Here is a 27645-nt window from a genome sequence, read left to right as displayed (position 1 = left end):
GCCATGGTGTTTGTCGGCTTGCTCGTAATTTTAGTACATCTCCTTGTGCATGCTTGCTTCCCGGGCTGGCCGGAGGGCTGAAGGTGGAATTGGTTCGGGAGCACATCGCTGCTGGCACTGTCGCTTGTGCCTTCTGTTCGCGGTTCTCTCAGGGAGGAGTGTTTTATCATTGGCATTGTCGGAATGGTGCCGTCATGGCATCACGGAGTTTGGGAAGGGAAGAAAAATGGGTTCCATGGTTTGGATGTGTAGCGGTAGGCATAACACGGTTCGTTCGATGTTCTTGAGCTGCCTTGGTGTCGTTGATGGTCTGTGGACCCATCAGTAGTGAAGGGTTTTTTCTCTGTATTGTAACAGGTAGGTTCACTGAAAAAGGGATGGTCTCAATACGAAGGGCGCATGAAAGGGTTGGCCCAGCCAGAGACAGCCTGTTATCCTTCATGTCCTGGGACAACGTTGGCACCAGCACCTCCGTGGACCGCTCGTTGAATAAGCGGCGTCTCTCGGGATGGCGGATGACATATCCCACTAATCATCAAATCAGGTTACAGCTTCCTCGACGCAAAGAAACATACATCGTAGCGCTCTTAGACGCTGCCGCCCCAGTTGTTTTGGCTGGCTGTGCTCCTCTTGCTCAGGTCAGGTCCACCGGTGGCCTTCAGCTCGCGGGGCCTTTGCCCTGTAGGCAACACTGCTCTCCCCGACTCTTCCGGCAGCGAGCTTGTACTCAGCGTACTCATCATAGATAGCGGGCACTGGTTGAAGAGCTAGGCGCCACTTTGTAGTTGGTTTAGGCACTTACACGCAATCCTTTTCAACATATCGGTCGCACTACTGGCGATATTCTCAGGCCTAATTCATGGGTCAACACCACTAACCACTTGTTATATAGAGCAGTGCTGTTGCTGGCCAGCCTTGGCTCAGCGAGGATGCTGGGGGATCATTCCGAGACATTCGGTCGGCGGATCACGACCTGGCGATGTCCGGCTCCACAGCGCTTCGCGATTCGCAGCTGGTTTGTAGAGGAGGCCGCGGTCTGCCAGCGTGCCGTCGACAGCCGCGTTGGAAGTTTCTCTTTCTTTCTTTCTTTATTCTTAGAGCGCTTAAAAATGTCAAGCTCTATTATAACGTTGGTTAAAGAAGATGAAAAATTCAGGGGACGAGAGGGAAAAGAAGAAGGAGAGCACAGCAGAAGGGGAAAGACAACGGAGATGAAAATAAGAAAGGGTAGACTACTATTCCAACACTCCCCTATTTCATCATTAATTCATGCTCTTGTAAACAAGCCAAAACGATGTTTTCACGCTCACAACACCGGTGATGGTAAATAGCGATGATCTGTCTGCTGGATTGTCCCGACAATCCTGTTCCTTGATAATGCCCTTTCGTCCACCTATCTGGCCCATGTATCCATCTACCCAGACACCTGACCCTGACCCTGTTCGTACCGCCACCCCCAGTCCGCCGACTCGAAGTTGGCATAGCAGTAGAACTCGTTGCTCAGGCCCCGGGCGTGCACCGGGTCGTAGTCGGTAATGCGTAGTCCAAAGAACCGGTACACGCGTTTCACGATGTCCTGCATCCGCTCGCCCGTGCAGACGATCAGGCGCGTTCGTTGTGGTTGTTGCTGGCTGTCTGAAGAGGAGGAGGATGGCGGTTTGGAGAGCCACCTTACTGTGAGGGCGGCTGGTTAGGGGGAGGAGGTAGTTGGTTAGCTGATGAGTTTAGCTTGGTGGGAGAAGACTATGTAAATGACATCTACCTTTGGTTTGGCAGTCCTCACTGAGGAATGGCGGGTCGCAAATGATGCGGTCGCAGGTGCCTTTTAGGTGGGCTTCATCGGACTGATCAGCCGTCGATGCCGTCATGAGATATGACTTGTCTGAAAAGGGGTGAATGTATGATAAGGCTGGACAAACCCGGGAGCTTCAGGGGCTGAGCAAAGTCGTAGTATACGAATTCAGGAAAGACGGCGAAGCGGTTGTCATGCTCGAGGAGCAGCAGCTTGGGTCTGAGCTTCTCTGACCCGCCGGCGTTCAAGATATTCTTCAGAGCCACGAACACGCTCGGCGCCGACACAACGGCAATAGTCGTATCGGCGGTGGCTCCATCGAGCAGTTGCCTCGCCAGTAACGAAGCCGTCTCGTCCGAGTACTGCATGCATTCCCTTGTCGTCAGCAGCATGCACCAAGAAAAGCAAGCAACCTCCCTCCCATCCCAACCACAAAGTCAGACATGGAAACCGAAATACAGAGCCAAAACGGCCTCCCCAGTCCAGTCCAGTCACCCCTGATCCATTTTCGTCTTTTCTGATTCCCACCCAAACGCAACCGAACGCGTACGGGGAAACATACCCAGAATTGACTCTCATTCCAGTCCTCGCTAAACGCTTCCATGGAAAAGGGCTTCGCCTGGCCAACAGCATGCTGCTCCTCGGCCTGGGCTTGGAGCTTGGCAAACTGCTCGGCGCGGGCATCGCGCTCGGCGTAGAACTGCTTGAGGGCATCGAGCGTCGAGACCGATAGCGTCCTGAAAATTTATGTTAGTAAACTTCTTTTTTCCTGCAATGAACATATTGGACATACAGCTCTTCATCGTCGCTTTCATGGTTGGCCATCGCGATTGAGTGAGGTTTCTGGAGTGTTAATCGACTCGGACATGAAATCAATGTCTGAATGAGGAGTATGAGGAGGGGCCTGAAATTTTTGTGGATTTCCAGAGTTGGGCTGCCAGTCAAGTTCAAGCCATCACCGTATGCCAACAAATTGAATACTTCGATTGGAACAGACGGTCAGCACGGCCTCACAGGTTTACTTCCAAACCCTCGTTCTCTACCGTCGATTGAATGGAAAACGATGTTTAATTACACCGGTACATACACTCTACAGTGCCCCAGTCTTGCTAGCTCACCCTCCCCTCAACCGCCCAACACCCAACGCCATTTTACTGGTCGTCAAGCACGTGAATGTATTTCTTTTCTTCCCGCATCTCCCTCTCCGTCGCAGGCGGCAGGTCGTAGAATGTGGAAGAACGGAAGCCCTTCTGTTTGAAGGTCAGTCCGATCCAGGGGTGGAAATGGTAAATGATAGAGGTTGACATACCAGGTAATGATAGGTCCACTTGCTAATGTCGCTGGGCTCCATGCCCAGGTCCTTGAACGTCTTGGCCGTCTCGTCAATGACCTGGTCGTGGAACTCGCGCTCAACCTCGTCGGCCGACATGATGTCCCACCAGAGGAGGCGGTTGAGCAGGCCGGCGACCGGCTTGAGGATGGCCTTGGGCACGTTGATGTGCCTGCGCCGCTTGTAGATCTCGCGGTCGACCAGCTCGGCGATCTCCGCCGTCGAGTAGTTCTTGGGGCCGTACAGCTCGTACGTCTGGGATGCCGTGTTGTCGTCGAACAGCATCTTCTCTAGGGCCTCGCCGACGTCGATGACCTGCAGTGTCCGTTAGAGTCTACTGGTTCGGATTACTTGGGCTTCGGGCGACATACGTGCACCGGCCAGTACCTCTCCTGCATGTTGTTCGCCGTGAAGAGGTTGACGACGCTGGCAAGTTTCAGGAGCAAATCGTCCTCGAAACCAAACATTGGGGCCGGCCTGACAATGGTGGTTTCGGGGAAGATCTCTCGCACCACCCGCTCGGCATGACCCTGCCAGCAGTCAGAGGGTTTACCCATCACGGAATCGGACGCTAGTAGCTACCTTGGTCGCGAAAAACTCGCATGGCGAATTGGGGTTGGCGTTGTACGACGAGACGTGGATGAAGCGGTCAACATCGTACTTGGCAACAGCCTCGGCAATCCGCTCGCTGCCCTCGATGTGCACATCAGCGAGCGAGAAGTTCCTGAACCCGGTCAGCTCCGCTCTCTCCTCCAACCCGCACACGTTCCAGCTCACTTGGTGGGATAGTTGCGGCCGACCAGGTTATAAACGACGTCGGAATGCCTGACGCTCTCTTCGATCGACTGGGTGTTGCGCAGGTCGTATTCCTAGCTCCCCTCAGCAACCAATTCCTTCTCCCTCTCGCCTTGCAGGCGCCCTTACAAGAAACACAACTCGACCTAGATCGCCCGTCACCTTGAGATGGCGCTTGGCCATCTCCTCGCGGTACGGCACAATGACGGTGCATCCTTGTCTCGCTTCGAATCACCCCCGTCAGTTGACGTAGAAATTGCCTCGGGGTGGACAGTAGAACCTAGCCGGTTGACGATATAGCGGCCCAGCTGGCCGGTGGCGCCGAAGACGGTAGCTGTGTGCTCACCGAGAGAAGAGCTGAAGGGGACTTTTGTCAGCATGTTTCGGCACATGGAGAGCGGGCTACGGACCGGCCGCCCTGGGTGCGGATGAGAGGCTTGCCGGTGCGCGTGATGTGCACATCGGAAATGGCCCGGCGCTGCAGTGCGCTTTTCGCGATCTTCGGGGCCGTCGACCGCACGGCGGTCGGCAGGGAGGCCATCGTGGCGGGTGGTGGTTGTGGTGTCCCAAGTGTTGGGCGGCGTCGCAGTCAGTTGACGTTGACGGAGGCTGCGAGCTTCAATCGTTCAATTCGACCTGGCAATCGAGATGCTGCCCGCCGGCTCAAGGGCCCACTACCCACTCTAGAGATCATTGCGGACAAATTGGCCAATCAGATTGCGACTGATGCAAGGCCAAGCTGAGTGCACGGTTCCGCAAGGAGGTACGTACCGTGGCCAGGTTGCCTTGTCCGCGTCAAGTGGGAGCTGCAACAGCTCTCCGCCTTGCATCGACAACTCCAAACACCCGACTCTCAACTCTGACTTCCACAAGTCCCACCAGACACCCCGACGACCGCAAACCAGTTCTAACTCAGACAAAAGGGACTTGGATCTTAAGAAAAGTCCATCTTCAGCCGTCTGCCTCGCCCAACATTCCCGCTCAGCTCTCGAACATGAACGTCGATACCATTTCCGACTTCCTGGCCGAGCAGCGGGACAGCGCTCCAGAGGAGCTGCAACCGCTTGTGCTCGAGTTTGAGACACTATGGGAACGCAAGTTGTGGCATCAGCTCACAAACCAGCTCATCGAATTCTTCAACCACCCAGCCAGCGGCCCGCAGCGCCTACAGTTCTACAAGGTGTTCGTCCTCAAGTTTGCCGACAAGATCAACCAGCTCAAGCTCGTCGACCTTGCCCTGAAGGCAGCGACACAATGTAGAGGTATGCGGCCTATCTATTGAGTGCTGCCCCCACAGTATCTAACCGGACCAGACAACCAAGAACGCCTCTCCTTCATGGAGGCGGTCGTCAAGAAGGTGGACAACGAAGACTCGCAAGACGCCCTCGTATTCGCGACCATCGCCGTGGCGCGCGTCAAGCTCGACCTGGGCGACCTCGACGGCGCAAGGAAAGACCTGGACCGGGCGGAGCGGGTGCTCGACAGCTTCGACTCGGTCGAGACCATCGTGCACGCGGCCTTCTACGGAGCCAACGCCGACTACTATCAGGCCAAGGCCGACTTCGGTTCGTACTACCGCAACGCGCTGCTCTACCTGGCATGCATCGACATCAAGTCGCTGTCTCCCGCCGAGCGGCGCAACCGCGCGCACGACCTCGCGCTCGCGGCGCTGGTCAGCACCAGCATCTACAACTTTGGCGAGCTGCTGCTGCACCCGATCCTCGACGCACTCTCGGAGCGCGGAGAGGACGCGTGGCTGCGCGAGCTCCTCTTCGCCTTCAACCGCGGCGACCTGGCAGCGTACGAGACGCTGGCGGACCGCATCAAGTCGAACCCGCTGCTCGCCCAGCACGGCCGCCAGCTGCGCGAGAAGATCTACCTGGCGGCGCTGACCGAGGCGGTGTTCCGGCGGCCGCCGCACGACCGCGCCATGACGTTCGCCACCATCGCGGCCGAGACCAAGGTGCGGCCCGAGGAGATTGAGCACCTGATCATGAAGGCCCTTAGCCTGGGATTGTTGCGCGGCACCATCGACCAGGTCGACGAGGTGGCGCACATCAACTGGGTGCAGCCCAAAGTGCTGGACATGAAGCAGATCGACAACATGCGCGCGCGGCTAAAGGAGTGGGACTTGAGCGTCAACCAGCTGGGCAACTGGATCGAGAACGTGGGGCAGGACGTGTGGGCGGTGTAAGGGAGGTGTGGGATGGCAAACTGAATCTCAAGTACAGACTCACATAGATGCTGCCTTGTACGATATGGCATGGGAAAGACTTTTCTCGAGTCTGTGAATGACAAGGCTGGGCTGCAAGCCAGTCGAATCCGGCATTGCCACAATGAAATGCTAAATGCTATGGGTATCATATCCCCTCCTCCGTACTATTCACACCTGGCCCCACGCCTTACATCCTTCCTATCCCACCTGTCCCATCCAGTCAAAGAAACCAGCCAGCGAGCCTTCAGTAAGCAAGTCAAGAACTCTTCACCTTCTCGTCAGCCCCCTCCCCATCCCAAGCCCGCAGTCCCGCTCCCCCACCCAGAGCCACCATCCCCGCCACCCAAGCCGGCCACCAGACGCACCACACCACCACGGGCGAGTATGTCCCGCACACGTGCCACCCGACGGCCGCCTCGCGCAGCACGTGCGCATCCAAACCCCCCCCATACACCTCGCCGGCCAATAATAGGACGGTCGTCGGGCTGATGAGGATGAGTAACACGGTCTTGGCAATCCCTGACCACCACTTTGACGACTGCTGCGGCGGCGGCGAATAAGGGGAAGAATGGTGGTGAATGAAGGACAGAGGCGAGGCGAGCAGGCCGACAATGAGCGCGAGGGAGAAGTTGAGGGTGGCGAGTGTCGAGAGGGACATGCCGAGCAGTAGGAGAGAGAAGGATTTGATGAGGTGGTACTGTTGAGGGGTGGTGCCGCGGGCGGTGAGGAGGCGGACCAGGTACGTGGGGAGGAGGACGGTGCTGATGGGGGCGAAGGCGAGGAATAACAGGTGGAGGGCCTAGAGAGATGATGGAGAAGGTTGGGTGCGTTAGTGGGCGTGCTTTTGAGGGAAGGAGGAAGTAAATAAAGGGTCGAGGTTGGGAGGGAAAACTTACGCTCTTTGGGGCGTGGTTGAACACGTAGAGCGGGACGATGGAGAGGGAGTGGATTAGGGCCACGACGCCGAGGGGTAAGAAAAGGTCACGTTCGGCTGTGGTGGCAGGTGTCTCGTTCTTGGTAGCAGATGTCGTCGTGCCCTCTGCCGGCTGGCCGCTCTTCACCCAGAGCGCGATGGCCATGATGGTGAAGTTTGCGGCCACAAGCATGGCGCTGGGCAGGTAGGTGCCGATGCTGACGAAGCGGTCACGCTGCATAAGCAGGTAGAAGAAGAAGCTCTGGTGCAGGTGCTCCAGCAGGTTGTTGAGGCTGCGGAAGGTGCCCTCGACGACGCGGCCCATGGCCATCTCGTCCTGCCAGCCGTCGCCAAACGGCCGCAGCGTCACGGCGTCGACGTGGTACGGGATGAAGCTGCTGTGCGCGCCGCTGGCCAGACCGAAGCCCTGCTTCAGCATGCCGCGAAGCATGGTGCGCAGCCGGTCTCGGTATCCGTTGTCGTGCTGCCACATCTCCTGCAGCGCCACGCCGATGCCCATCTGGCCGCTCGCGATATGGTTGACCGAATTGATTAGGTCGAGGTTGGGCAGCTGGCCGTTGACGCCGTCATAGACAATGTGCACACTGTCGAAGCGGCCCTCCTGAGCGTAATCGAGGGCAATGGCGCCCTGCAGCAGGCCCGACTTGATGGGCAGGCTAGAGATCCGGGCGGGATCGTGGGCGTCATGGTAGGCATCGACCCAGGCCTGCGGGCCGGCAATGCTGTCCGGGGTCAGCAGCAGGATGATGTCCTTGGACCACAGCGACCAGCGCTTGAAGTAGCGCAGCAGGGTCAGGGCGAGCGGGAAACCGTTGCGGTTGATCTCGTGCTTGACGTTCTCCCAGGCGGCCACCAGCACGATGGCCTCGGTGGCGTCGCCGCGGGGGGCCTGCAGGGTGGCGTAGAGATTCTCGCCCGAGTAAGTGTGTCCGGCGGCGTGATAAGTGAAGTTCTGTCTGGCCGTCTTGAGGCCGAGGCCCTTGAGGATTGGTTCGAGCTTGTCGTTGATCTCGGCGTTGCTCTTGCCGATGAGCTCATTGACCTCGTGCTTGTACGCCCGGAACACGTTCTGGTCGCTGCCGCCAAAGTATGTGTGCACCTGGCCGGGAAGAAGGGCGTTCTCTGAGATGTACGTTCTCCGCGAGTACTGGTCGAGCGGGAGCAGGAAGAGCCAGGCGACGCCGACGAGGATGCAGAGCAGCGACAAGTACGGCGGGAGCTTAAGGATGCGCGGGTCCCGCCGCAGCTGCAGCGCGCTGGCTGCATGCTGTTAGCTGTCTTTTATCCAGCGCGCCTGGGATAGAACCTACCAAGCAATCGCGGCATCTTAACTGCAGTACCGTTTGGACTTCAGGAATGGGCACCTGTTGCGTTGGCAGTTGGGATGACCTGATTCTTGAATCAGGGGTCGCGACGGAACGTCAAGTGGGAGTCGTGGAGCGCCAAGAATGGAATGCAGGCGCGCAGGAGCGCTAACCGGATGTGGCAATTTATCCAATACTGGCTCATGGGAGGGCAGCTCGGAGCTGACATGGAAGTCAGAGTCCACTTTGGGGGCTGCAGTTGAGAAATAACCCATCCATTACAGGAGCCAATGCATCTTGAAGACAACCGGCGCAACGTCTAAATACATATTTTACAAGCATTACTCGTAATCATTTCGTTCTGAAACCCACCCAAGACCGCTACTCAGGAGTCGGGCCCAGCCTCTGGTTGCTACCAACCAAGCCAGGAACAACAACCGGCGCTGCTCCCGGATTGGCCAGGGGAAGCACTCCGAACCGGCCATAGACTTTCTGATCCACGCTCACATAGTACGGCAGCCAGTCCCTCAGCTTGGCCCTGCCTTCGATCCATCGCAAGACCCTCTCGGGCGGCGCAAGATACTTAATGTTGACGTACCCCGTGCCGCCTGTTCGCGTTTGTGTTAGTGTCGCCCTCATGGGGTGAACATGAAAGATGAATACATACAGAGATAGCCGACCGCCACACCGCAAAGGTGCCCCAGGATGCTAGAACCGGGCATCAGCACCGCGACAGCCAGCAGTGCCGCGAACGGCGTCGACCAGGTGGGTATCGTAGGCTGTCCGTTAATGACCAAGTAGGGGGTCGTCCGGTGCTGGCGCACGGCCTCGATCGCAAGCAGAAGGAAGACCCAGATACTTTGCACAGCTTGTTAGCAGTCCGCCTCTTTCTCCAGCCAAGATCTGGGCCGGTTTGCTCACCTAGCTCCCACGACCGACGTGTTGGACCGCAGCAGAAACTTCTCTATTCCGACATACATCAAAGCCGGCAAGGTCGACAGCGCTGGAAGACAGCCAGCCCATGTCAGCTCCCCTTTCTCCTGTTCTTCGGGTGGAGAGGAGGTAAGGTACACACTCACGACCAAAAAACAGCGCCAGCGAGGTGAGCGTGCCATGCTCCGCCTCAAACCGTTCCAACATCGGTATCACAGCAAACATGTTCATGACCAGATGGAACACATCCGTATGGAGGAGCGCGTAGGTGTTGGTCCGATGCACTGTCCACCACCAGCCATGTCAGTCAGTCAGTGATCTCTTCATCGCCGTCGTCGATGTTCGCGTGCGTGCAACATCGTTTTAAGACCACTTGGGGGGAGAAAGGGAGGTTGAACCCAGTAAATAAATGACCTACTCGTCTGCAACCCGAGCTGATCCGGCTCCAGCCTGCCCCACGCCTGGATATCCCACCACGGCAAAACCCTGACCGCCTCGCACACAACCATCAGCACTATGGCGAGCCGCGTGAAGAAGGGCAGCCGGTCGATGTAGGACACAAGCCGCTGGAGGTTGAGTCTGAGCATGTGCGTCGGGTTCCCGGTCGGCATCTTGTCTGCTGTCTACGTGCTCGTCCTGGGGCCGTTTGATTTATCGCTTCTGGGTATCCGAGTAAGCTGGTAAGTCCGGAATTCGCCTGAGAAGGGACTGAGGCGCGCGCTCTGTCGGCCAGAAAGCCGGCTTGTTCGGCTCGGAGAGGGGGTTGGGTTGGATGATGGTCTCGTTGTTGCGCTATTGCATGGCAAATTACCTCCGGTCCGCGTTTCTTTGAGCAGGTCAGAGGCTCTCGTGTATCAAATAGGCCTCAGGTAAGGAGAGACTAGAGGAACTGGGGGTGTGTATATAAGCATCCTTTTCATCAGCAATATTTCGTGAGGCTTCTGATCGCGTCGGGATCCGCTTAACTATTGGGATGCTTATCAGAACGGATCAGGTTTCCGAGCTCGATTGATGCATAGCATAACCGCAATCAAGCCCTAGCTCGTTTGTTTAAGCCAATAATTCACGTGCCTTTCCACGCCAAACCCGTCCTCAAGACAGCACCCTTGATCAAACCATGATGATCCCATTCCATCACGACGACCGCCTATGGTATTTCGAATTCAGACCAGCATTTTATAATGAGTAGCAAGCTGATCATGCAAGTCACCGCGCCAGAAAACGCCGTGTCGCCCGACTCGTCCGCCCATCCCTCAGGACAGCGACCTTACTACGTAAAATAATAGATATGCCCGTGAGTTGAGCACATCCGATTTCTGCGCCAGCTCCACTTTGTGATCGTTGAATGCAAACCACTATTCCCGATCTCAGGTCAGTAAAAGGCCTTACAAACTTAGCCAAGGCAAGGAGGGGACAGGCCTACCTGATCACCGACCCTGCAATACGACACGTAATGCCCGGTGTCGATCTCACCCACGTGCACGACTACGCTGAGTAGGTCGTAGGTGCACGAGCGGGCCAGCTCGTAGTTTTCCCTGACGTCCTGGCCGCGGGCGCGGTTCGTGTAGGGGAGCATGTTGAGCTGCAGCGGAAACTGCACGGGCGTGTCGATCTTTGCTGCGCGCTCGTTGCGGCCCTGCTTGTACTCGAACCTCTACTCATCCCTCCTCGTTAGCGAAACTGCAAATATTTCCTACGGAGAGATATAGGAGCGCGGTGAGGAGAAAGGATAGGGGAACTCACCTTGAGCTGGATGGACAGCACGTTTGGCAACCGCTTGATAGACGTCTGCCGCCGTGCCTGCTGCATCGAGCCGCAGTTGTGGCAGCGGTACTCGCACTTGTCCGACTTGACGTACTCCTCGTCGAGGCACTCTTGCAGAGTCAGCATGCCGCCGGGCCTCGCCGTGCCCTTCTTGCTCTTCCTCTGCGACAGGTTCTCGAGCGGCAGGCTGAGGTCCAGGAAGCTTTGCACCTGGTTCGTCACGCCGCCACAGTTCTGGCACGTCGTGTTGCTCTGCAGCTTGCCGTAGAAGGTCTGGTGGATGATGCAGTTGCAGCTGTGCTCGCTGCCCGTCTCGGGCTTCTTGCCGTCGCCGTTGCGCTCGTGCAGCTCCTCGGCCAGGAACTGGAAGAACTCGTGCGCGTCCTGCTCCTTGGTCGTGACCAAGTTCTCAAACGCCTTCTTCTCGCTGATCCAGAACCCGGACAGGATGTTGGCGGCCGTGTACCCGTTGGTGTTCTCGAGCGCGTAAAAGTCCTGGAACATGTCATCCATAGCGCAGCTCAGGCAATGCGGCGTGTCGCAGTTGCTGCTCGAGTGCCCGTCGCTGAGGTAGAAATTGCGCAGGATCGGGTTGTGGAGGAAGCTCTGGAGGACGACATTTTGGTAGCAAGTGGCGCCGGCGTTGTAGATACCGCGCAAGCCATTAGCTTTGCACGAGGCCGCCGTGGTATTGGAAGAGATGTAAGTGGGGTTGTCTCTCACGGGATCTGAAGCCTCGAACAACTCCTCGTGTTTCCGTTTCCGAGCTGGATTAGAGGTTAGTCTGGTGTTGCCGTCAACTCATACGCTCGCTGCCCAGCTTACTGGTGAATGTGCCTGTCCCGATCTTCTTTAACCTGAGCTCTTCGAACGTCGGATCCCAGACAATGTCATCGCACATTTGGCAGTACAAAGCACCGCTCCGAGAGTCGACGTCTGCCCCAAGTCAGGTCAGTAAGCCGCGGATACCCGGCGCCCCCTTAACCAACCACCGAGGGCCTCCAACGCTAACGTACAAAATCTGTGTGATTTCTTGCTCCCATGCTTCGTCCGGTCGTCTTCGGTTAGGGTCGAGGGGCATTGAAGACAAAGGTATGTAGGAGTGAGCGAGGTGACGATCTGGCCGTCAATGCCCTTGGCTGTCTGCGAGAGGAGAGGGGTGGTGTCATATATGCTCCGTAGGATCGCCTTGTAATGCTGAATCGACGTGTTCGTCGTCGCCTGGTCCTGGTTGAAAAGCCTCTGTAGGTGTTCTGCGTTTGTTAGCGAGAGGGATCGCGCGGGGATGGTTTCGACGTACCGCAGCCGTACATGGGCTGCCCAGGCTGCGGAGCCTTGACTTTGTAGTTCGTCTTGGGCGATGCCGGTGTAGCAGGCCTCGCCGCCATTTTGACCAGTCCTTATCCAAATCGATGATGTAAATTGGCCTAGCTTGACAAGGAATTGTGCAGACTCGGGCAGTGTTGCCGGGAGGCAAGTGATTCAGCGTCCAGGTTACCAGCTGAGTACCGAGACTGGGAAACACTGCGGAATCACTGGGAGGATCGCAAGGAGAGAGGCAGGTCTTGGAAGAGAAGCAACCTGCAGCGAGGACGCTTGTTTATGGGGTTTCCCGGTCAGAAGGCCGCGTGCTTCAGATGTGGCGGGCCGCGTTCAGGGAAGCGGAAAAGGCCGTCTTGCAGATGCAGCGTTTGGCGTTGCGTGCAGCTGCAAGTGTCGGCGATAATAGGGGTGGTTTAACCTTTTAAAGGCTTTTCAAAAGTTAGAATAGCATTCACGTCTATGAGTAAAAGCAGCGACAATACCTCTTCAATCGGCCAGCAGGGGTAGTTGTAAGTTATTGTTCGCCCTGTTCGATTTACACATTCCCGCCATCCTCAAAAAGGCGTCCAACCGCCTCCTACCTGGATCGATAACGCGGCGGGCTGGAAATTGAGGCTTATCGATAACGTCAAGCATGGAGCATCAGCTTCGCCAGAACCCACCGCGGCAGGGGACTTGGCTCATCCTCGACATCGGCGGAACAGTGGCCGATTTTAGGTTCTTCAACTGCCCATTACCTCCCGGTGCCTCATTTGAGAATTGGCCTGCAGAACTCGAACAACACATGGTCGCGTCATTTGCATTGTTCTTTGCAGTTGCAACTCACCCCTGCTAATCATATGTTGCCCTTGCACTGCAACTCCAAGATCTTCAAGGCGGGTAACGCGAGATTTTTGCCTAAAATTTACGGTGCCCTGACCTGGTGGTGGTTGGCCTTTATCTCTACTTGAGGTGACGCAGTAAGTGCCTGGTGTATACACGTGTACTGCAGACGGGAGCTCAGATCCGTAAGCACATGCTCCGGGAAGCCCAAAAGCACGCTCGGTCCCCCACCACGGCCGGACCGATCACTACCCCGCATCGGCGGCCCGGCACAGTCCCGCGCGATCTCCCGAACGGATAGGCATTTCATCTTTATATTCAACCTCCGATTCTTGGAGAAGCCACCTACCTTATCAACTTACAAATGCGGCAGTCGCCCGCATGCTTGTTCCTACGGCAGCCACTCCGAGCCTCCAGCATCACAACCGTGACCTATCGAGTCATCAACCCCATCAAACACCAGGAACACTGCACCTCCACTATCTTACCTAAACCGCCATTCAAAATGTCGACCACCCAACAACAACAACCTCAACAACCCCTCCCTTCCCTGCCCGAAATAACCCGCCTCACCTCATCCTGCATCCGCATCCTCGCCGGCAACCCAGGCCCCTTCACCCTGCAAGGCACCAACACCTACCTGCTGGGCACCGGGCCCTCACGCATCCTGATCGACACGGGCGAGAGCAAGCCCTCATGGGCGGCAGCGCTCCGGTGCGTGCTCGCCGAGGAAGGGGAAGGCACCACCGTGAGCATCGCGCTGCTGACGCACTGGCACCGCGATCACACGGATGGCGTACGGGATTTGTTGAGTGTGTGTCCCGGGGCGAGGGTGTTAAAACATCAGGGAGGTCGGTACTTGCTACAGGGGGTTGGGGGCGGGGAGGTCCGAAGGGAAGGGGGAGGGGAAGGTAAGGGGGACGTGCAGGTGGAGGAGTTGCAGGATGGGCAGCGGTTCGAGGTCGCAGGGGCCAGCGTAACGGCGGTGCATACCCCCGGCCACACGGCGGATCACACGGTGTTTGTGTGGGAGGAGGAAGGGGCACTGTTTACTGGGGATAACGTGCTCGGGCACGGGACGAGCGTGTTTGAGGACCTGGGGCTGTACGTGGGCAGTTTGGAGCGGATGGGCAAGCTCTACGACAGAGACCGGGGCGGCAAGGCTTACCCGGGCCATGGCGCCGTGGTACCGGACGGGCCGGGCAAGATCGCCGAGTATATCCGGCACCGCGCGCAGCGCGAGGAGCAGGTCGTTCAGGCGCTCCGCTCGTTTGCGTCTCTCTTCGGGAGCAGTAGCCCGGCCTCTGCTGCTGGGATTGAGACAGGGAGCGAGCCTGCGAAAGACGACCGGACAAGCGGAGATGCCTGGACGGTGATGGAGCTCGTCAGAACGATCTACCGGGATGTGCCCGAGAGTTTGCACCCTGCAGCCGCGCGTGGGGTCGTGCAAATTCTGCAGAAGCTGCAGAGGGAAGGGAAGGTCGTGGATGTGGATGATGGCGAGAGGTGGAAGCTCGCGAGCACGGTGGGTTCGGGCCGATCTGCTTTGTGAGGTGTGTTGGCCGGCAAGACAGGCTTGACAATTGATGAGATGGTTGGTGTGCCCTGTAAACGGCTCTCGGGATAGGGAAGAAAGACTGTACTCCTAAAGACGTGTAATAGGCCGGCGTACCACTCGATTGGGATTGTGATACATGATGGTTGCTTGGCTTCATTCAGCCCTACAAAACCATGTAAAGTGACGTCAATTTCGAATTTACGATCGAGATTAACGTCCCCAATTCGTGTGTCTCACGGCTGTGGCGTGCTCGGCGCAGAGAACATCAGGGCCGTCGCGTTATGGCTACGCGCGGTCCTCTCGAAGGAGGAGCGAGATACGGATAATGTTGGTAGGAAGTGTGGCCAAGGCGGCGCGCGTTTGTCGCGAGAGCTTCAACAGCACAGTATGGAAAGAAGTGGACTTCGAGGCTTCGGATCGGATCCACTACACCGGACTTCAAGTTTGTGTGGTTCCTTTTCTTTTCCTCTCTCTGTCTCATGTTGCTGACTGTGGCAGGCTGCACAGCTTGCAGAGCAGGATGGAGGACTCCAATTTCCAATATCACCTGTTCCTAATCAGACGCTGCAAAGACCGGATTTCTGTTCCATGCACACAAAGGTTTGAGCAACTCGTCCAAGACACTTACAGAAACGTGGATAACTCGGCACCGGCATCGCCAGTGGTAGGAGAGTGGGGACTGTTGACACAAAGCATTGGTCCACGGGTATTTGCGTGGGCACGCATCGTCAGGGTGGGGTCGGCGGGACCGGCAAGGCTGTCGCGCGCGGATCCGTCGTTGCGATATACTCTAGCAGGGGTTCAAAGAGGTGATTGGGATGTGCTACGGATACGGGGAGGTACCGGTCAACCTCTGTTGGTTGGTGTTTTACAGTGAATCCCGTTTGTCAAGTGATGAAACTCCTGTGCTCCGAGTAACTCAGATTCAGCTCCCTTCAGAGATATACTGTATAGACGGTTGCAACAACACCTCTGACGGGAGGCAGCGACATCGATATTGAGCAATGAGGAGGGGCGAGCTGACATGTGTCAACCCAAACTGTGTATATTCATAATATCTCGCCATCCGAGAGGAGAGCTTGCATGGACCAACAGCCGAGTGGGCGGGCCTCGGCGCTGTCGCAAAGTCCGAGTCCGTATGCTGACCGCGAGAGATGCGCATCCTTTCAATTCGAAAAGGCTAGGAGAAGGGCTTCTGCAGGAGCATGTGCCGGGTCTCGGGACTGTAGCGGTAGGGTGGCATCAGGCTGGGGTGTGGGACTGACACTGTACCCAAAGTTTCAGGGGACTTCTACCCGCTTCCACCACGCTGCCGAGACTGAGGACCGCTGGGATGTTGATCCCGTCTGTTGTCGGGGAAGATATTCATGACTGACTGCAAACGAACAAGCGCTGCCCCCCCCGCTGCGACGCGAATGGCTCTGTTGTGGTAAGGAGTTGTTGGCTGTGGGAGCATAAAACATCACACCCCGTCGATGACCGAGAGACTGTGCGTTAGGTTGCGATGAATAATCCAAAGACGGTGCTGGAATAGGATTTAAAACTCACTCGCCGATGATGCTGATTCCGGCTCCACCCGCGCCCAAATCCCGACTGCAAATCCAGCCCTGCCTGGAGTACCCAATGGCGGTTGTGATGGTGACAACAGGCGTTGAGACATTCGCTTGCAGCATGGCAGTGAGGCACACCGCTGGATAAGCTTACTGACGGATATGCGTGTGTACGGATGCGTAGACGGCGGGCTTTGCTCCAGTCTGACTCGACCGTCGTCGGATGGCAAGTTTATTATTGGCTGGAGATGAAGCCGTCGATGGATGTGGTGACGTGAGTTGCTAAGTTTGCGCTTGAAGTACCCATACATTACAAACGGCTGGAGAGGTACTCCGTCAACAAGCCCATGCTCACTTTAGCTCAGCTGCGGCCCACACTGTACTTCACACACTGTGGTCGATTCCTCACTTGAAGCTGATGTGTGCCGCCGCCGCCTCTTTTTTCGAAGCTTCGGATGCACCGGAGTTGCAAATGCGCAAACCGCGAAAAGGCATCGACAGGAAGGGCACAGGACAAGGGCCATGTGGCCTGACTCTTACCCGCACCCTGGAGTTTTTGGGCTGCGAATTACCAATCATCAGATCGACCGGAAGGAAAAACGAGCTGCTCGGCGTCGACCATGGCCGCCTTTAAAGGTTCCGCGCCCGCGTCTCATTGCTCGTCGCTGCCCGCTTCCGGAGAGATGACTTCACCATCACACATAGCAAATCCATAATCGTAATAAAGGAGGGCGGTCTCAGTCTTTGTTCTGCCATCTGACGATACCCCTCCAGAGTGTCGTCCGAACGCCTCCTGAGAGCGGATACGGATAGACCAAGCTGCTTCGGACGACGTGCATCATCGTGTGCACCGCAGACAGACTCCGGCAGGCGAATCACCCGATGCTCGGCACCAGCAATATCTGCCCACATCAAGAGAATTGACGGCGCTCACTACCGAGCCGATACTAGCAAGCGCCACTGCCGAGCAAGCAATACCCGACAGCTTGGGGAGTGAGATCACTAGGCTACTGACCCGAACCCACGTCATCGCATCGGCCGACCCGCCAGAGTTGGGACAAACCGAAGGACGTCAACCATCAACAACCGCGCCGGTGTGAAAGCCTGCCCTAATGAAGGCGCTCGCGGTTGTTGCGAGCGCAGCCGTCGTCGGCCTCATCCCGGCGGTCCTTGCGCACGGCGATGAACACGGCCACGGGAACGACGGCATGGCCGGTTTGGGCGGTATGAAGATGGGCGACGCCGACAGGCCGCTGCCGGAGGACCAGTATCCTCCCACGTACTTTGCGCATCCCGACCACAAGGCAGTCATCTACGGGCACATTGCCCTGATGGTTCTCGGGTGGGTGTTTGCGCTGCCTGCTGGTAAGGCCCATACTTCGTAAACGGATGCGCGGTGGGCGGATCACTAAAACCGATGCTTCTAGCTGTCATGCTGTCGCTCGCCCGCTCACGGTACACGCTTCTGATGCAGTTCGGCTTCCTTGCCCTGAACGCGGGCGGCGTGCTGCTGGGCGTTGTCTACAACGCGAGCACGCCAGATCTGTACCCGAACAACGCGCACCACAAGCTGGGCTGGATCGTGACGTTTGTGGTGTGCGTGCAGGCCGTGGTCGGCCTGTTGGCCCGGGTTGCGGGCATGATGAAGCGGGAGAGCTACAAGCTCGCCGGCCGGGCGGAGGAGCGCCAATGCTTCATCCCCGTTTCGACCGAGGCCATGGCCGAGCACGAGTCCCGATACCCGTCAGCGCCGTACCGCCGGTATTCCAACGACAGCGGCCAGGGCACCGAGCCGAGGACCGAGTCGCTGGATTCGCCGTCTTCCCCCATCCGCGAAGCGCACAAGGAGTTCCACCACAGCGATGACGACGCCGACGATGACGTCGAGGCGCACCTGCCCATGTTCGCCAAGTCCACCAAGGCTCACTCGATAGTCGCAAGAGTTGCCGGGAAGATGTCGGATCGGTTCTGGAAGGTCCTCTTGTTTGCGTACAATTTCGTTGACCGGACGATTATCATCCTCGGCTTCATCGCCCTTTGCACCGGCATCATCGCCTTTGGTCGCTTTTTTGTGAGTCTGCGTACCTGAGAGTCAGCCACCGTGTCTTCTAACAAGCTTCAAGGAGGGGAACGGCATCTTCAGCGGTTTGGCGCACTGGATCAAGGGTGGCGTGTTCTTCTGGCTGGGCGTCTTTACACTCGGCCGGTGGGCGGGCAGCTTTGGCGAGCTCGGATGGGTTGGTTCCCTGACTGTTGACGAGACCAAAGCTGTGAGATACTAACATGTACCAGGCCTGGAATATCCGTCCCCAGAAGGCCGGCCAGAAATGGCGTCCCTCGGCTGAATTCGTTGAGAGCGCCCTGATCTTCTTCTACGGCTCGACCAACATCTTCCTCGAGCACCTCGGCGGTGCGGGCGGCGAGTGGAGTGCCCAGGATTTGGAGCACGTCTCCATCACCGTTCTCTTCATCGGCGGCGGTCTGGTAAGTTGCCCTTTGCTTATCGCAGCCCGAATCTACCCCCTGAAGCTGCATACTAAACTACCAACCCAGTGCGGCATGCTCGTTGAATCCATCAAGATCCGCAATCTCCTCAACTACACCGTCACCGAAGCAGCCGCTTCTTCTACCAACAACCACACCTACAGCAGCGACCCCCACCATCACCACGCCAGCGTTAGTAGGGACGAAGAAGCCGCCACCACCATCACCACCACCAGTACTAGCGACTCCCCGCTCCGTGAGCCAGAAACCTACGCCTTCTCGACCAACCCCATCCCCGCCCTCGTCATCCTCCTGACGGGCATCATGATGAGCTCGCACAGGCAGGAGAGCATGGTCTCGAGCATGGTGCACAAGCAGTGGGGCAACCTGCTGACGGGCGCGTCCTTTGCGCGCGGCCTGACCTACGTGGTCATGTGGCTGCGCCCCCCGCGGTCTGTCTTCCCCTCGCGCCCGCCGACCGAGTTGTTGACTTCCTTTGGGCTCATCTCGGGGGGGATTATCTTTATGGCGAGCGTAAGTCGTACTCTATTTTCTGACCCTTCCTCCCCCCCCCAACCCCCCCAACCTTTACCCTCCCGTTTCCACAATAAAAACAAAGCCCAGTTTGGTTGTCTATTCATTGATTTGTTTATTTGGTTATGGGTGAACGATGAGGGCTGACACGGCAAGGGGCAATCAGGCGAGCGATACCATAAGCGGCATGATTCACTACCAGCTCGATGCCATGTTCATGTACACAGTGACCATGGGCTTTGTTGGTCTGCTCATGGCGTGGGTCATCTTGATGATTGCGCTCAAGGGCTGGGCTGCGAGGCGCGAGGCGGCGAGCGCTTGAGTGACGCTACGTCTCACCGTAGTTAGAGGGCGTGCCCACTTCCATCAGACTTTAATATTTTGGGAAGAAAAGGCGCGCTTCAATGCGGTCGGGTTCTTTGAAGGAACGGCAGATGTTGCTGTTGACTTGGTGGAGTGGAATGGATTGGGTTTGGTAGGGATGATGTTAGGCTGAAGGCGTGGCGTGGTTCGGTTTTAGATACCCCTTGATCTGGCTTTGGTTACGATGTTGATGAAATTGAGATTAGGAATGGCCCCAGGCTTTGATGAGGAACCGGGGTTGAAAAAAGGTGGGAATGAGAACCATGTGATGGGGTAATCGGAGCTGGGTAGCGGGAACTGAATAATGTACGCATTAATGGTAAACCAACATTCAAGACTTCTCATTTATGATTGAAGTTACTCAACTTTCTAAATCTTGTGTCCGTGTTTAAAAGAGTCTGGCTATAACTCAACATAGCCGTGCAACTCATCATACCCAAGGTAACAGCCATGTCCCGGCCAGCAGTGATAGCATTGACGGGAATGCAGGTAGGTAACACAACAGTAACTCCAGCCGGCCATGGTGAACGGTAACAAGCTCATCGTATTGTCATATAACCCAGGCCCCCTACAACACAGCTGGTTTCCAGCCCCTATCAGTCATCGGGATAATACTCCCTTATGTTCGACACGAATGTGCATGTCTCGGCGTCGAAGCGCTTAAAGAATTTGCCCGCCACATAAAAGAGATCCTCAGGGATGAGGCTGGGGTCAGTGACGATGACCACGTTCTCCTGGGCTACCCGTAGCCGGTCAATCGTCGACTTCCTAGAGGAGCTCATGTATGGTCAGCACAAAGCCGTCCTTGCAGCATATGCGGGGAGGACAAGGAGTCAAGTCACCCACAGGCATGTATAATACGTCCTCTGCGGCCCCATGGTACTTGCGCGCACCGATTCGGTCGGATCGAACACGTCGCCCTCCTCCTCGGCCTCGGCAGCATCCAGATAGTGCGGCATCGGCAGACTGGAGCTGCCCATGGCCGCCCAGCCATTAATGACGCCGATGTATCCATACCGCCGGTGCCGGAACACTTGGCCAATTTTGTAATGGACTCGCGCGGCTATGTCCTGGGTGTACCGCCGGTTGACTTCCGGTACCCTGTTGTCTATGGAGTCCTCGAGCATGCCGAGGATCTCGTGCACGTTCTGCCAGGGATTCCGTAGATGATGGTTTGGTCGTGATGCTATGAAACTGTCGTAGAGCGGAACGAGGTACTTCCGAACCAGCCACACATCTTCGCTCCAAGAGAGGGCAAACTTTTGAAGTAAGGCAGACAAGTTCGAGTCCCAGTGGAAGCTGGAGGTTTGCTTCATCAGCAGCTCGGCCCACATGGAGGCGTACAGGGCGGCGTCCATGTTCATGCCCGGGTGGCCGCTCCGCAAGCGCCGCATCTCTGCCCCTAAAACGTCGTTGTCTGTGAGGTTGCGGACCGTGTCGTATGTTGCCCTGATATTTTGCGCCGTCCTCTGAACAATAATGGGCACGGGGGAGGGTGTGAGGAACGCCTCTGCTCCTTGTGTCCAGCCGAACTCCACCAGCCTTGATCGCAAATCGCTGAGGGTGACTTCGTCGTCGGATCCGTATGGATCAAGGCACATGCGCTTCTTGTCACCATTCATCTCCTCCGTCTCGTCGCCATCCAAATCCTCCCCGGGCGGAGCATACACCGCGGCATGGACATGGCTTGGGAAAGCGAGACAAAACGCCGTCATACCCAGCCGTTCCGCAATGCAAGTGAAAATGGCGCTGGAGATGATGGGAAGAGAAGGGTGGCTTTCGTCGGAGAGCGCATGCCCGATAAAGCAGTTCCTCAAATTACGGTAGTTTATCTCAGGGTGGTCCATGCCGGTGAGATGGTTCGCTCTCAACCAGCGGACCAGTGACAAGGCCTTTTGACGAGTAGATAGGTCGCCGAACGTCGGGTGTTCTGCCCTGAATCGCTCGGCAAGTGCGTCGAGTGTGCGCACTACCTAGACAAGGTTAGCCCTGAGTCTGCGTGATAGTTCCACACCCGAGTCGTACATAGTCGAGGTCCTGCTCTTGGTCATGCAACACAAACATATCGAAGGCTGCGAGCGCCGTGTCAAGACCCTCAGAGCTCAATGCCCGGCCCTGGTATCGAGACCACAACTCCACCGCCACGCCCCTGTGTATGCTGTCCAAGGCCGAATTCGCATAGTACCTGAAAGCGATCTTAGCAACAAATACTATAGAGAGCACATCGCTGCAATGAGATGGCCAACTCCAAACTCCAAGTCGACGAGTATAAGCCGAAGGAACGATGACGACATGCCGTACCTCCTCGCCAAGACATCTTCTGCAGACTCGTCGACATGACATTGCTCCAAAAGATAGTCCTTCACGTCATATCCCAGCTCGCAGATCCCCTTGAGCTTCTTCAGCTGGCCAACTTTGGAAAATATTACCCCGTCCAACAGCCGCGCAGCCTTGATATTCCTCCTCTTCCTCGTAATCCATAGCCCTCTCCAGTCCACCGAGGATGCGAGCGCCTCAAGCTTCTCCTGGAGCTTGTGTTCAGGGTTCCACCATCGAAACGACGTCTGGCAGTGCCATCGCCATAGCAGAGCCTCGTTTGCGAGGTGGTGATATCGGCGTGAGAGAAGCTGGAAACTCTCAAGCGTGTCTTCGGGCGGCAGATAGAGTAGGATCTGGCGGACGATCTCGTCGGGAGTGTCTTCAAGCGATGAACGCATCGCAGTAATCGGCAATCGGGTCAGGCTCTCCACAGCTGCTCTTGGCGTTTATGATGAAGGCGACGCTGAGGAGCTGACGCCGCTGAGTACTTGTAATGGGAACGGGATGCTGTCCGGACGGGCCGACGAGGAGGGAAAGCTGGCGCGGGATGGAATGAGCCGATCAAATTCATCCATTGGCATCATTGCAACCGTTCTGGAACTGTAAGTATTCGCTGCTGGTTCCAATACGGTAATAATACGAAATGGCCGATAAGGCCCAGGCGACTGGAGCTTCTAGCCGAATTCGAGGCCGGCACACACCACATTAATCCATGCTGTGTCCCCTTATCGATCGCGGGGTTGTGCATCGTCCCACATCAATTTACCGTTGCTCGGCGGGTTTGACAGAAACCCTCTAGTTGTCATACCGTCCCGTCTGAAGTGACTCAACGAGTCTCAGGGGCCGCAAATCCTGCACCTTCGCCATTTGCCGCCAATTTCCACGCTCCGAGTCTCGCAATCAAGCCACCATGGAGAAGGTCACTGAGGCTCTGCAGAAAGCCGCCATTGGCGGCGGCGAGAAGAAGCCCAAGAAAGAGAAGAAGACCGCGCCAGCTGCCGACACCGACGCGGGTCCCCTCGAGATGGACCCGCCCCCGGCCTTCATCCAGGAGCGTCTCGAGCTCTTCGACCGTCTATACAGAGAGCAGCAGGAGGAGCTCGCGAAGAAGCCGCGCGAGGAGATTACCATCACAATGCCCGACGGCACCATCAAGCCCGGCAAAGCCTACGAGACTACCCCCGCCGAGATCGCAAAGGGCATCTCCAACAGCCTGTACAAGCGCACTGTTGTCGCAAGAATCGATGGGGAGCACCTGTGGGATCTCGACCGCCCCCTTGAGAAGAGCTGCAAGCTGGAGCTGCTCGACTTCAACGACGACCAGGGCAAATTCGTCTTTTGGCACTCGAGCGCTCACATTCTCGGCGAAGCCTGCGAACGGAGATTTGGCTGTTCGCTGTGCATTGGTCCTCCGGTGGACAACGGGTTCTACTACGAGATGGCTCTGCCGGGGGGTGCGGCTGTGCATGCCCACGACTGGGCCCCTCTCGAGACCATTGTGTCCAAGATCGTGAAGGAAAAACAGCCTTTCCAGCGATTGGAAATGAGCAAAGAAGACTTGCTCAAGATGTTTGCGTATAACCCCTACAAGGTTCACATCATCAAGGACAAAATCCCGGACGGTACGAGAACCACCGTATACAGGAACGGCCCGCTGATCGATCTCTGCCGTGGACCCCATGTGCCCGATACCAGCAGGATCGAGGCCTTCGCCATCATGAAGAACTCGGCCTCATATTTTCTTGGCGATGCCAACAACGACTCGCTCCAGCGCATTTACGGCGTGTCCTTCCCCGACAAGAAGCAGATGGCCGCTCACAAGAAGTTCCTCGAGGAGGCTGCCAAGCGTGATCACCGCTTGATCGGAAAGCAGCAGGAGCTTTTCTACTTTGAGGAGTGCTCGCCAGGCTCTGCCATGTGGTTGCCCCATGGTATGCGAATCCACAACGCCATCATGGAGTATATCCGTGAGGAGTACTGGAATCGTGGTTACGACGAGGTTATGACTCCCAACATGTTCAACGTCAGCCTATGGGAGCAGTCCGGCCACTTGGCCCACTACAAGGAAGACATGTTTCTGCTTGATGTGGACAAGGAGCAGTTTGGCCTCAAGCCCATGAACTGCCCAGCCCATGCAATGATGTTTCGCCACAGGGAGCGGAGTCACAAGGAGTTGCCCCTGCGTCTTGCCGATTTTGGTGTGCTGCACCGGAACGAGGCCAGCGGCGCACTGAGTGGCTTGACCAGAGTCAGAAGGTTCCAGCAAGACGATGCCCATATTTTCTGCCGCGAGGACCAAATCAAGGAGGAAGTCGCAGATCTGTTCGACTTTATGAGTTCCTTCTACGGCATGCTGGGTCTTACCTTCAAGCTCAAATTGTCCACCCGCCCGGATAAGTACATGGGCGAGATCGAGATATGGAATCGTGCCGAGGCTCGCCTTAAGGAAGCCCTTGACGAGTTTGCCGCTGCCAATGCCGGCGCCTCCTGGGAGCTCAACCCCGGCGATGGTGCCTTCTACGGGCCGAAGATCGATATTGCTGTTCTGGACTGCCTTAACAGATCCTGGCAATGCGCCACCATTCAGCTCGACTTCCAACAACCCATCAACTTTTCTCTCGAGTACCAGACTGCCGAGGGCGCACACAAGGACAAGACCGACGCCGCAGAGCCCGCCCCCGCTCCGGCTCCGGCGCCTGACGCTGCGGTGGACGAGAAGAAGGAGGTCAAGGAGAAGAAGAAGCCTCTGCTGATTAAGAAGCCGCTGTCCCCTGGCTGCGCACGACCCGTCATGATCCACCGTGCCATGGCTGGCAGTATCGAGCGCTTCACTGCCATTCTGGCTGAGCACTTCGCGGGCAAGTGGCCCTTCTGGATGTCGCCGCGGCAGATCATGGTCATTCCGGTCGGCATGGGCTTTTTGGGCTATGCCAAGGAGGTGGCTGCACTTCTGAAGAAGGAGCGCTTCCATGTTGGTATGTATCATCGTTCTCGCTTCCGTCTGGCTTGGGGGTGTGCTAATTGAGTGCCTCTAGATGTGGACAGCTCCGGCAACACGCTCCAAAAGAAGATCCGCAACGCTCAGCTGGCTCAATGTGAGTAACAACAACCCCAAACTACCTTGTGGCGCAGGTAGGATATGCTAACCGAGACAGACAACTTCGTCTTCGTGGTCGGCGACGATGAGATGCGCAACCACAAGGTCAACATCCGCTATCGCGACGACACCTCAACTCAGGCGAGAGATGTCCCCTATGACTTGGATGAGGCGGTCGAGAAGCTGCGGAAGCTCAAGGCTGACAGGGGGATGTATAACCCCTTCCCTCACAAGAAGGAGGAGAAGGCGTAGATGTAGATATATGCGGCGCAAAATAGTGTAGAGCTTTTCATGGATGAAGCATGGAGCATGGGGATTTCCTGCGAGGAACCTAACGACCAGGGACGATCTAGCTGCCACTGAGCTCAACATGATGTTAAAGGAACTTGAATCAGACGGATGTAATGCGAGACGAGACTGTGGCTGCGATATGCAAAGTAGAGTACACCAAACCAATGCTAATGTAAACCCAGGAAACTCCACTCTCCGTTTGAGCCCCATCGTATTTCGCTGTGGAAATTCATAGCGTGTGTATGCATGTATATCTGCTCGCTCGTTCCCAACGCTGTACCCTTCCATCTCCCATCCGTAATCCCAACCCCAATCGCCCTATGTCAAGACTTTCAAGACACATAGACAAATCTACTCCCAGCAAGATCCCCCTACCCTGAATAAACCCCCCAGACCCGTGACTCAAACTCAGGGCTTGGGAATCTGAATCGTCCTGCTCGTCATCAAACATCCATGCACAAAGAACATGACCACAACGGGGTGGCACTCCAACGCGCTGCCCGCAAACCACACGCCACCGGGCAGGCCCTCATGGATCCAGCCCTGCGAGATCCACCAGCCCATGACAGCGTCGAGCGCGAGCGTGGTGGGGATGGGCGTGCCCTCGAAGTAGCGCGCCTTGCCCGTGCTGTCCTTGGGGATGTTTTGCGTCGTCACGTTGAAGCGCGCCAGGCGGGTCAGGCCGCAGAGCACGAAGAAGGCGAGCGCGAGGTGGTCGAGGGGGGAGCGGATGCCGATTGCGAAGGCGAGGGCGGCGGGGGAGACGCCGAAAGAGATCTTTGGAGTAAGAGGGTTAGTATGGGGCTGTTTTGATGGGAAGATGCATGAATTGGGATGGGGGAAGAGAAGCGGGAGGGCAGTTCTGGGGGAATATTTACTAGATCGGCGAGCGAATCCAGCTCCTGGCCCATCAAGCTGCTCTTTTTCCTCCAGCGCGCCACCGTGCCGTCCAGGGCGTCGAAGAAGAAGCCTAGAGGGAGAAAGACGAGCGCCGCCCAGAGGTTGCCATGCTGTGTCGGGTCACCGAGGCAGTAGCGCATCGAGGAAAAGAGAGACAGAATGCCGCAGAGGCCTGTGGAAGTGAAGTCAGTTCGGCTGAGCTCCCTCTAGATGAAATGGCTTGGTGGTTCGAAGGGGAGAGCTGTGCCTTGTTCACTCACCGTTCAGCTCGGTAATTAGGTCTGCCAGGTGCAGCGCGCGGATGAGCGAGAAGTGCCCGCTGTCGCTGGAAAGCAGGAGCTTCTGCTTGTCTATTGCTGCGGAAGGGGGGTTAGCCAGGGCAGTCTTCGTTTTGTTGCTCTCGCTTTCCCAACTCCAACGGAGCAGACATACAAGGCGGATTGACTTCGCTGCCTTCTTTTGAGGCGGCGCCATTTGCGGCGACCGCAGCATAGGTGAGTCTCTTGGACATGCCGTCGTCCGTTTCTTGATCGCTGGCGGTAATTCGCAGGTTTTGCTTGTCAGGCTCGTTCGTGGGAATGCGGAGAATGGAAGAGAGGGCGGTGGGAAAATGAAGAAAGGCACAATAGGTTGGAGAACCTCTTGAGGAGATGTTGAACGGCAGATATGCGGAACCGTTGACGTCGTCGGTGTCTTGTGTCGCCGTGATCACTTGGTGTTGGTTGCGTTTGCTGGCACTGCCGGCGAGTGGAGACTTGCTGAACCCTGGTTGTCTGGGGAGAGCTGCCGGTAACAGGGGTACCAAATGCCGTCATGTTGCACTGTCAAGTAGGGCCCAGAACCGCAGGACTCGATTTGATAATTACGTCATGAGAAAACAAGGTTCGCTTGACCTTCGCTTTGTGGGTGCAAGGCGTGCTGTTGGTTTTGATTCTCAGGAGCTCAGCCGTCTGTGGACCTGACCTTGTGATCGCTCCATCACCCATTCTTTCTGACAATATTACGGATCCGTAATAAGAAACTTGTAGGCCAGGGAATAAGTCAGCGTGGTACAGCTCACCGTCATGACGGAAACAGCTCACAACGATCGCGGAGGTCATAGGGATTTGAAATTTTGCAAGCTTCTGGGACTACCACAGACTACTCGCATTGGCTAATCATCTGCCTGTAATGGAATGGTTTCTACATCGGCCACACGCTCAAGCAAAACAATCGACGCCATTTCCAAGGGCAACTGCCATCGGCTCCGGATCTATCTCCTCATCGCACTCATCAGCCAACACCAACCGTTTGAGACTCTCTGCATTCCATACCATCTCTTTCTCACTGTTTCCAGA

General features: G+C 56.6%; 11 protein-coding genes across 11 annotated transcripts; 5 read left to right on the top strand and 6 right to left on the bottom strand.

Moving 5' to 3' along the window:
• Nucleotides 1–1086: 1086 nt before the first annotated feature.
• On the bottom strand, nucleotides 1087–2792 carry N657DRAFT_644361 (uncharacterized protein). Its single transcript, XM_062792748.1, has 5 exons — nucleotides 2586–2792; nucleotides 2355–2529; nucleotides 1920–2154; nucleotides 1763–1834; nucleotides 1087–1686 (listed from the first exon to the last, which is right to left on the bottom strand). The coding sequence occupies exons 1-5, from the start codon at nucleotides 2615–2617 to the stop codon at nucleotides 1415–1417; spliced, it is 786 nt and encodes a 261-aa protein (XP_062647931.1). The 5' UTR covers nucleotides 2618–2792; the 3' UTR covers nucleotides 1087–1414.
• Nucleotides 2793–2916: 124 nt separating this feature from the next.
• N657DRAFT_644359 (NAD(P)-binding protein) lies at nucleotides 2917–4473 on the bottom strand. Its single transcript, XM_062792747.1, has 8 exons — nucleotides 4328–4473; nucleotides 4198–4274; nucleotides 4047–4141; nucleotides 3900–3991; nucleotides 3705–3846; nucleotides 3494–3652; nucleotides 3102–3437; nucleotides 2917–3042 (listed from the first exon to the last, which is right to left on the bottom strand). The coding sequence occupies exons 1-8, from the start codon at nucleotides 4456–4458 to the stop codon at nucleotides 2944–2946; spliced, it is 1131 nt and encodes a 376-aa protein (XP_062647930.1). The 5' UTR covers nucleotides 4459–4473; the 3' UTR covers nucleotides 2917–2943.
• A 302-nt stretch (nucleotides 4474–4775) lies between these two features.
• On the top strand, nucleotides 4776–6345 carry N657DRAFT_663295 (PCI-domain-containing protein). Its single transcript, XM_062795172.1, has 2 exons — nucleotides 4776–5179; nucleotides 5231–6345. The coding sequence occupies exons 1-2, from the start codon at nucleotides 4912–4914 to the stop codon at nucleotides 6109–6111; spliced, it is 1149 nt and encodes a 382-aa protein (XP_062647929.1). The 5' UTR covers nucleotides 4776–4911; the 3' UTR covers nucleotides 6112–6345.
• A 616-nt stretch (nucleotides 6346–6961) lies between these two features.
• N657DRAFT_633299 (Gaa1-domain-containing protein) lies at nucleotides 6962–9914 on the bottom strand (the record flags this gene model as incomplete). Its single annotated transcript, XM_062791205.1, has 8 exons — nucleotides 6962–6973; nucleotides 7029–8333; nucleotides 8377–8430; nucleotides 8791–8978; nucleotides 9038–9228; nucleotides 9292–9373; nucleotides 9450–9587; nucleotides 9722–9914. 8 exons carry the CDS (start codon nucleotides 9912–9914, stop codon nucleotides 6962–6964), a joined length of 2163 nt encoding a protein of 720 aa, XP_062647928.1.
• A 321-nt stretch (nucleotides 9915–10235) lies between these two features.
• Nucleotides 10236–12712, bottom strand: N657DRAFT_379074 (ubiquitin carboxyl-terminal hydrolase-like protein). Its single transcript, XM_062787107.1, has 6 exons — nucleotides 12368–12712; nucleotides 12084–12320; nucleotides 11905–12003; nucleotides 11047–11834; nucleotides 10727–10957; nucleotides 10236–10658 (listed from the first exon to the last, which is right to left on the bottom strand). The coding sequence occupies exons 1-6, from the start codon at nucleotides 12453–12455 to the stop codon at nucleotides 10557–10559; spliced, it is 1545 nt and encodes a 514-aa protein (XP_062647927.1). The 5' UTR covers nucleotides 12456–12712; the 3' UTR covers nucleotides 10236–10556.
• A 429-nt stretch (nucleotides 12713–13141) lies between these two features.
• N657DRAFT_617054 (Metallo-hydrolase/oxidoreductase) lies at nucleotides 13142–15026 on the top strand. The gene is made up of 3 exons (XM_062790509.1): nucleotides 13142–13349; nucleotides 13403–14063; nucleotides 14124–15026. The coding sequence occupies exons 2-3, from the start codon at nucleotides 13577–13579 to the stop codon at nucleotides 14762–14764; spliced, it is 1128 nt and encodes a 375-aa protein (XP_062647926.1). The 5' UTR covers nucleotides 13142–13349; nucleotides 13403–13576; the 3' UTR covers nucleotides 14765–15026.
• Nucleotides 14931–15849, top strand: N657DRAFT_379152 (uncharacterized protein). The gene has a single exon (XM_062787108.1). The coding sequence runs from the start codon at nucleotides 15096–15098 to the stop codon at nucleotides 15645–15647; it is 552 nt and encodes a 183-aa protein (XP_062647925.1). The 5' UTR covers nucleotides 14931–15095; the 3' UTR covers nucleotides 15648–15849.
• A 1483-nt stretch (nucleotides 15850–17332) lies between these two features.
• Nucleotides 17333–19906, top strand: N657DRAFT_378710 (uncharacterized protein). Its single transcript, XM_062787106.1, has 6 exons — nucleotides 17333–17685; nucleotides 17748–18391; nucleotides 18444–18557; nucleotides 18613–18804; nucleotides 18874–19338; nucleotides 19505–19906. The coding sequence occupies exons 1-6, from the start codon at nucleotides 17433–17435 to the stop codon at nucleotides 19658–19660; spliced, it is 1824 nt and encodes a 607-aa protein (XP_062647924.1). The 5' UTR covers nucleotides 17333–17432; the 3' UTR covers nucleotides 19661–19906.
• A 391-nt stretch (nucleotides 19907–20297) lies between these two features.
• Nucleotides 20298–22654, bottom strand: N657DRAFT_617048 (uncharacterized protein; the record flags this gene model as incomplete). Its single annotated transcript, XM_062790508.1, has 4 exons — nucleotides 22003–22654; nucleotides 21727–21886; nucleotides 20548–21674; nucleotides 20298–20478 (listed from the first exon to the last, which is right to left on the bottom strand). Exons 1-4 carry the CDS (start codon nucleotides 22416–22418, stop codon nucleotides 20298–20300), a joined length of 1884 nt encoding a protein of 627 aa, XP_062647923.1. The 5' UTR covers nucleotides 22419–22654.
• A 191-nt stretch (nucleotides 22655–22845) lies between these two features.
• N657DRAFT_644353 (threonyl-tRNA synthetase) lies at nucleotides 22846–25585 on the top strand. The gene is made up of 3 exons (XM_062792746.1): nucleotides 22846–24995; nucleotides 25056–25115; nucleotides 25176–25585. Exons 1-3 carry the CDS (start codon nucleotides 22931–22933, stop codon nucleotides 25367–25369), a joined length of 2319 nt encoding a protein of 772 aa, XP_062647922.1. The 5' UTR covers nucleotides 22846–22930; the 3' UTR covers nucleotides 25370–25585.
• N657DRAFT_644351 (CDP-diacylglycerol--serine O-phosphatidyltransferase) lies at nucleotides 25501–26998 on the bottom strand. Its single transcript, XM_062792745.1, has 4 exons — nucleotides 26741–26998; nucleotides 26569–26664; nucleotides 26287–26480; nucleotides 25501–26185 (listed from the first exon to the last, which is right to left on the bottom strand). Exons 1-4 carry the CDS (start codon nucleotides 26817–26819, stop codon nucleotides 25817–25819), a joined length of 738 nt encoding a protein of 245 aa, XP_062647921.1. The 5' UTR covers nucleotides 26820–26998; the 3' UTR covers nucleotides 25501–25816.
• Between the last annotated feature and the right edge of the window lie 647 nt (nucleotides 26999–27645).

The sequence above is a fragment of the Parathielavia appendiculata genome (assembly GCF_033297405.1).
Source record: "Parathielavia appendiculata strain CBS 731.68 unplaced genomic scaffold N657scaffold_5, whole genome shotgun sequence".
NCBI lineage: Eukaryota > Fungi > Ascomycota > Sordariomycetes > Sordariales > Chaetomiaceae > Parathielavia > Parathielavia appendiculata.
The sequence above is the reverse complement of the archived record's forward strand: the minus strand, read 5'-3'. Positions and strand labels throughout refer to the sequence as shown.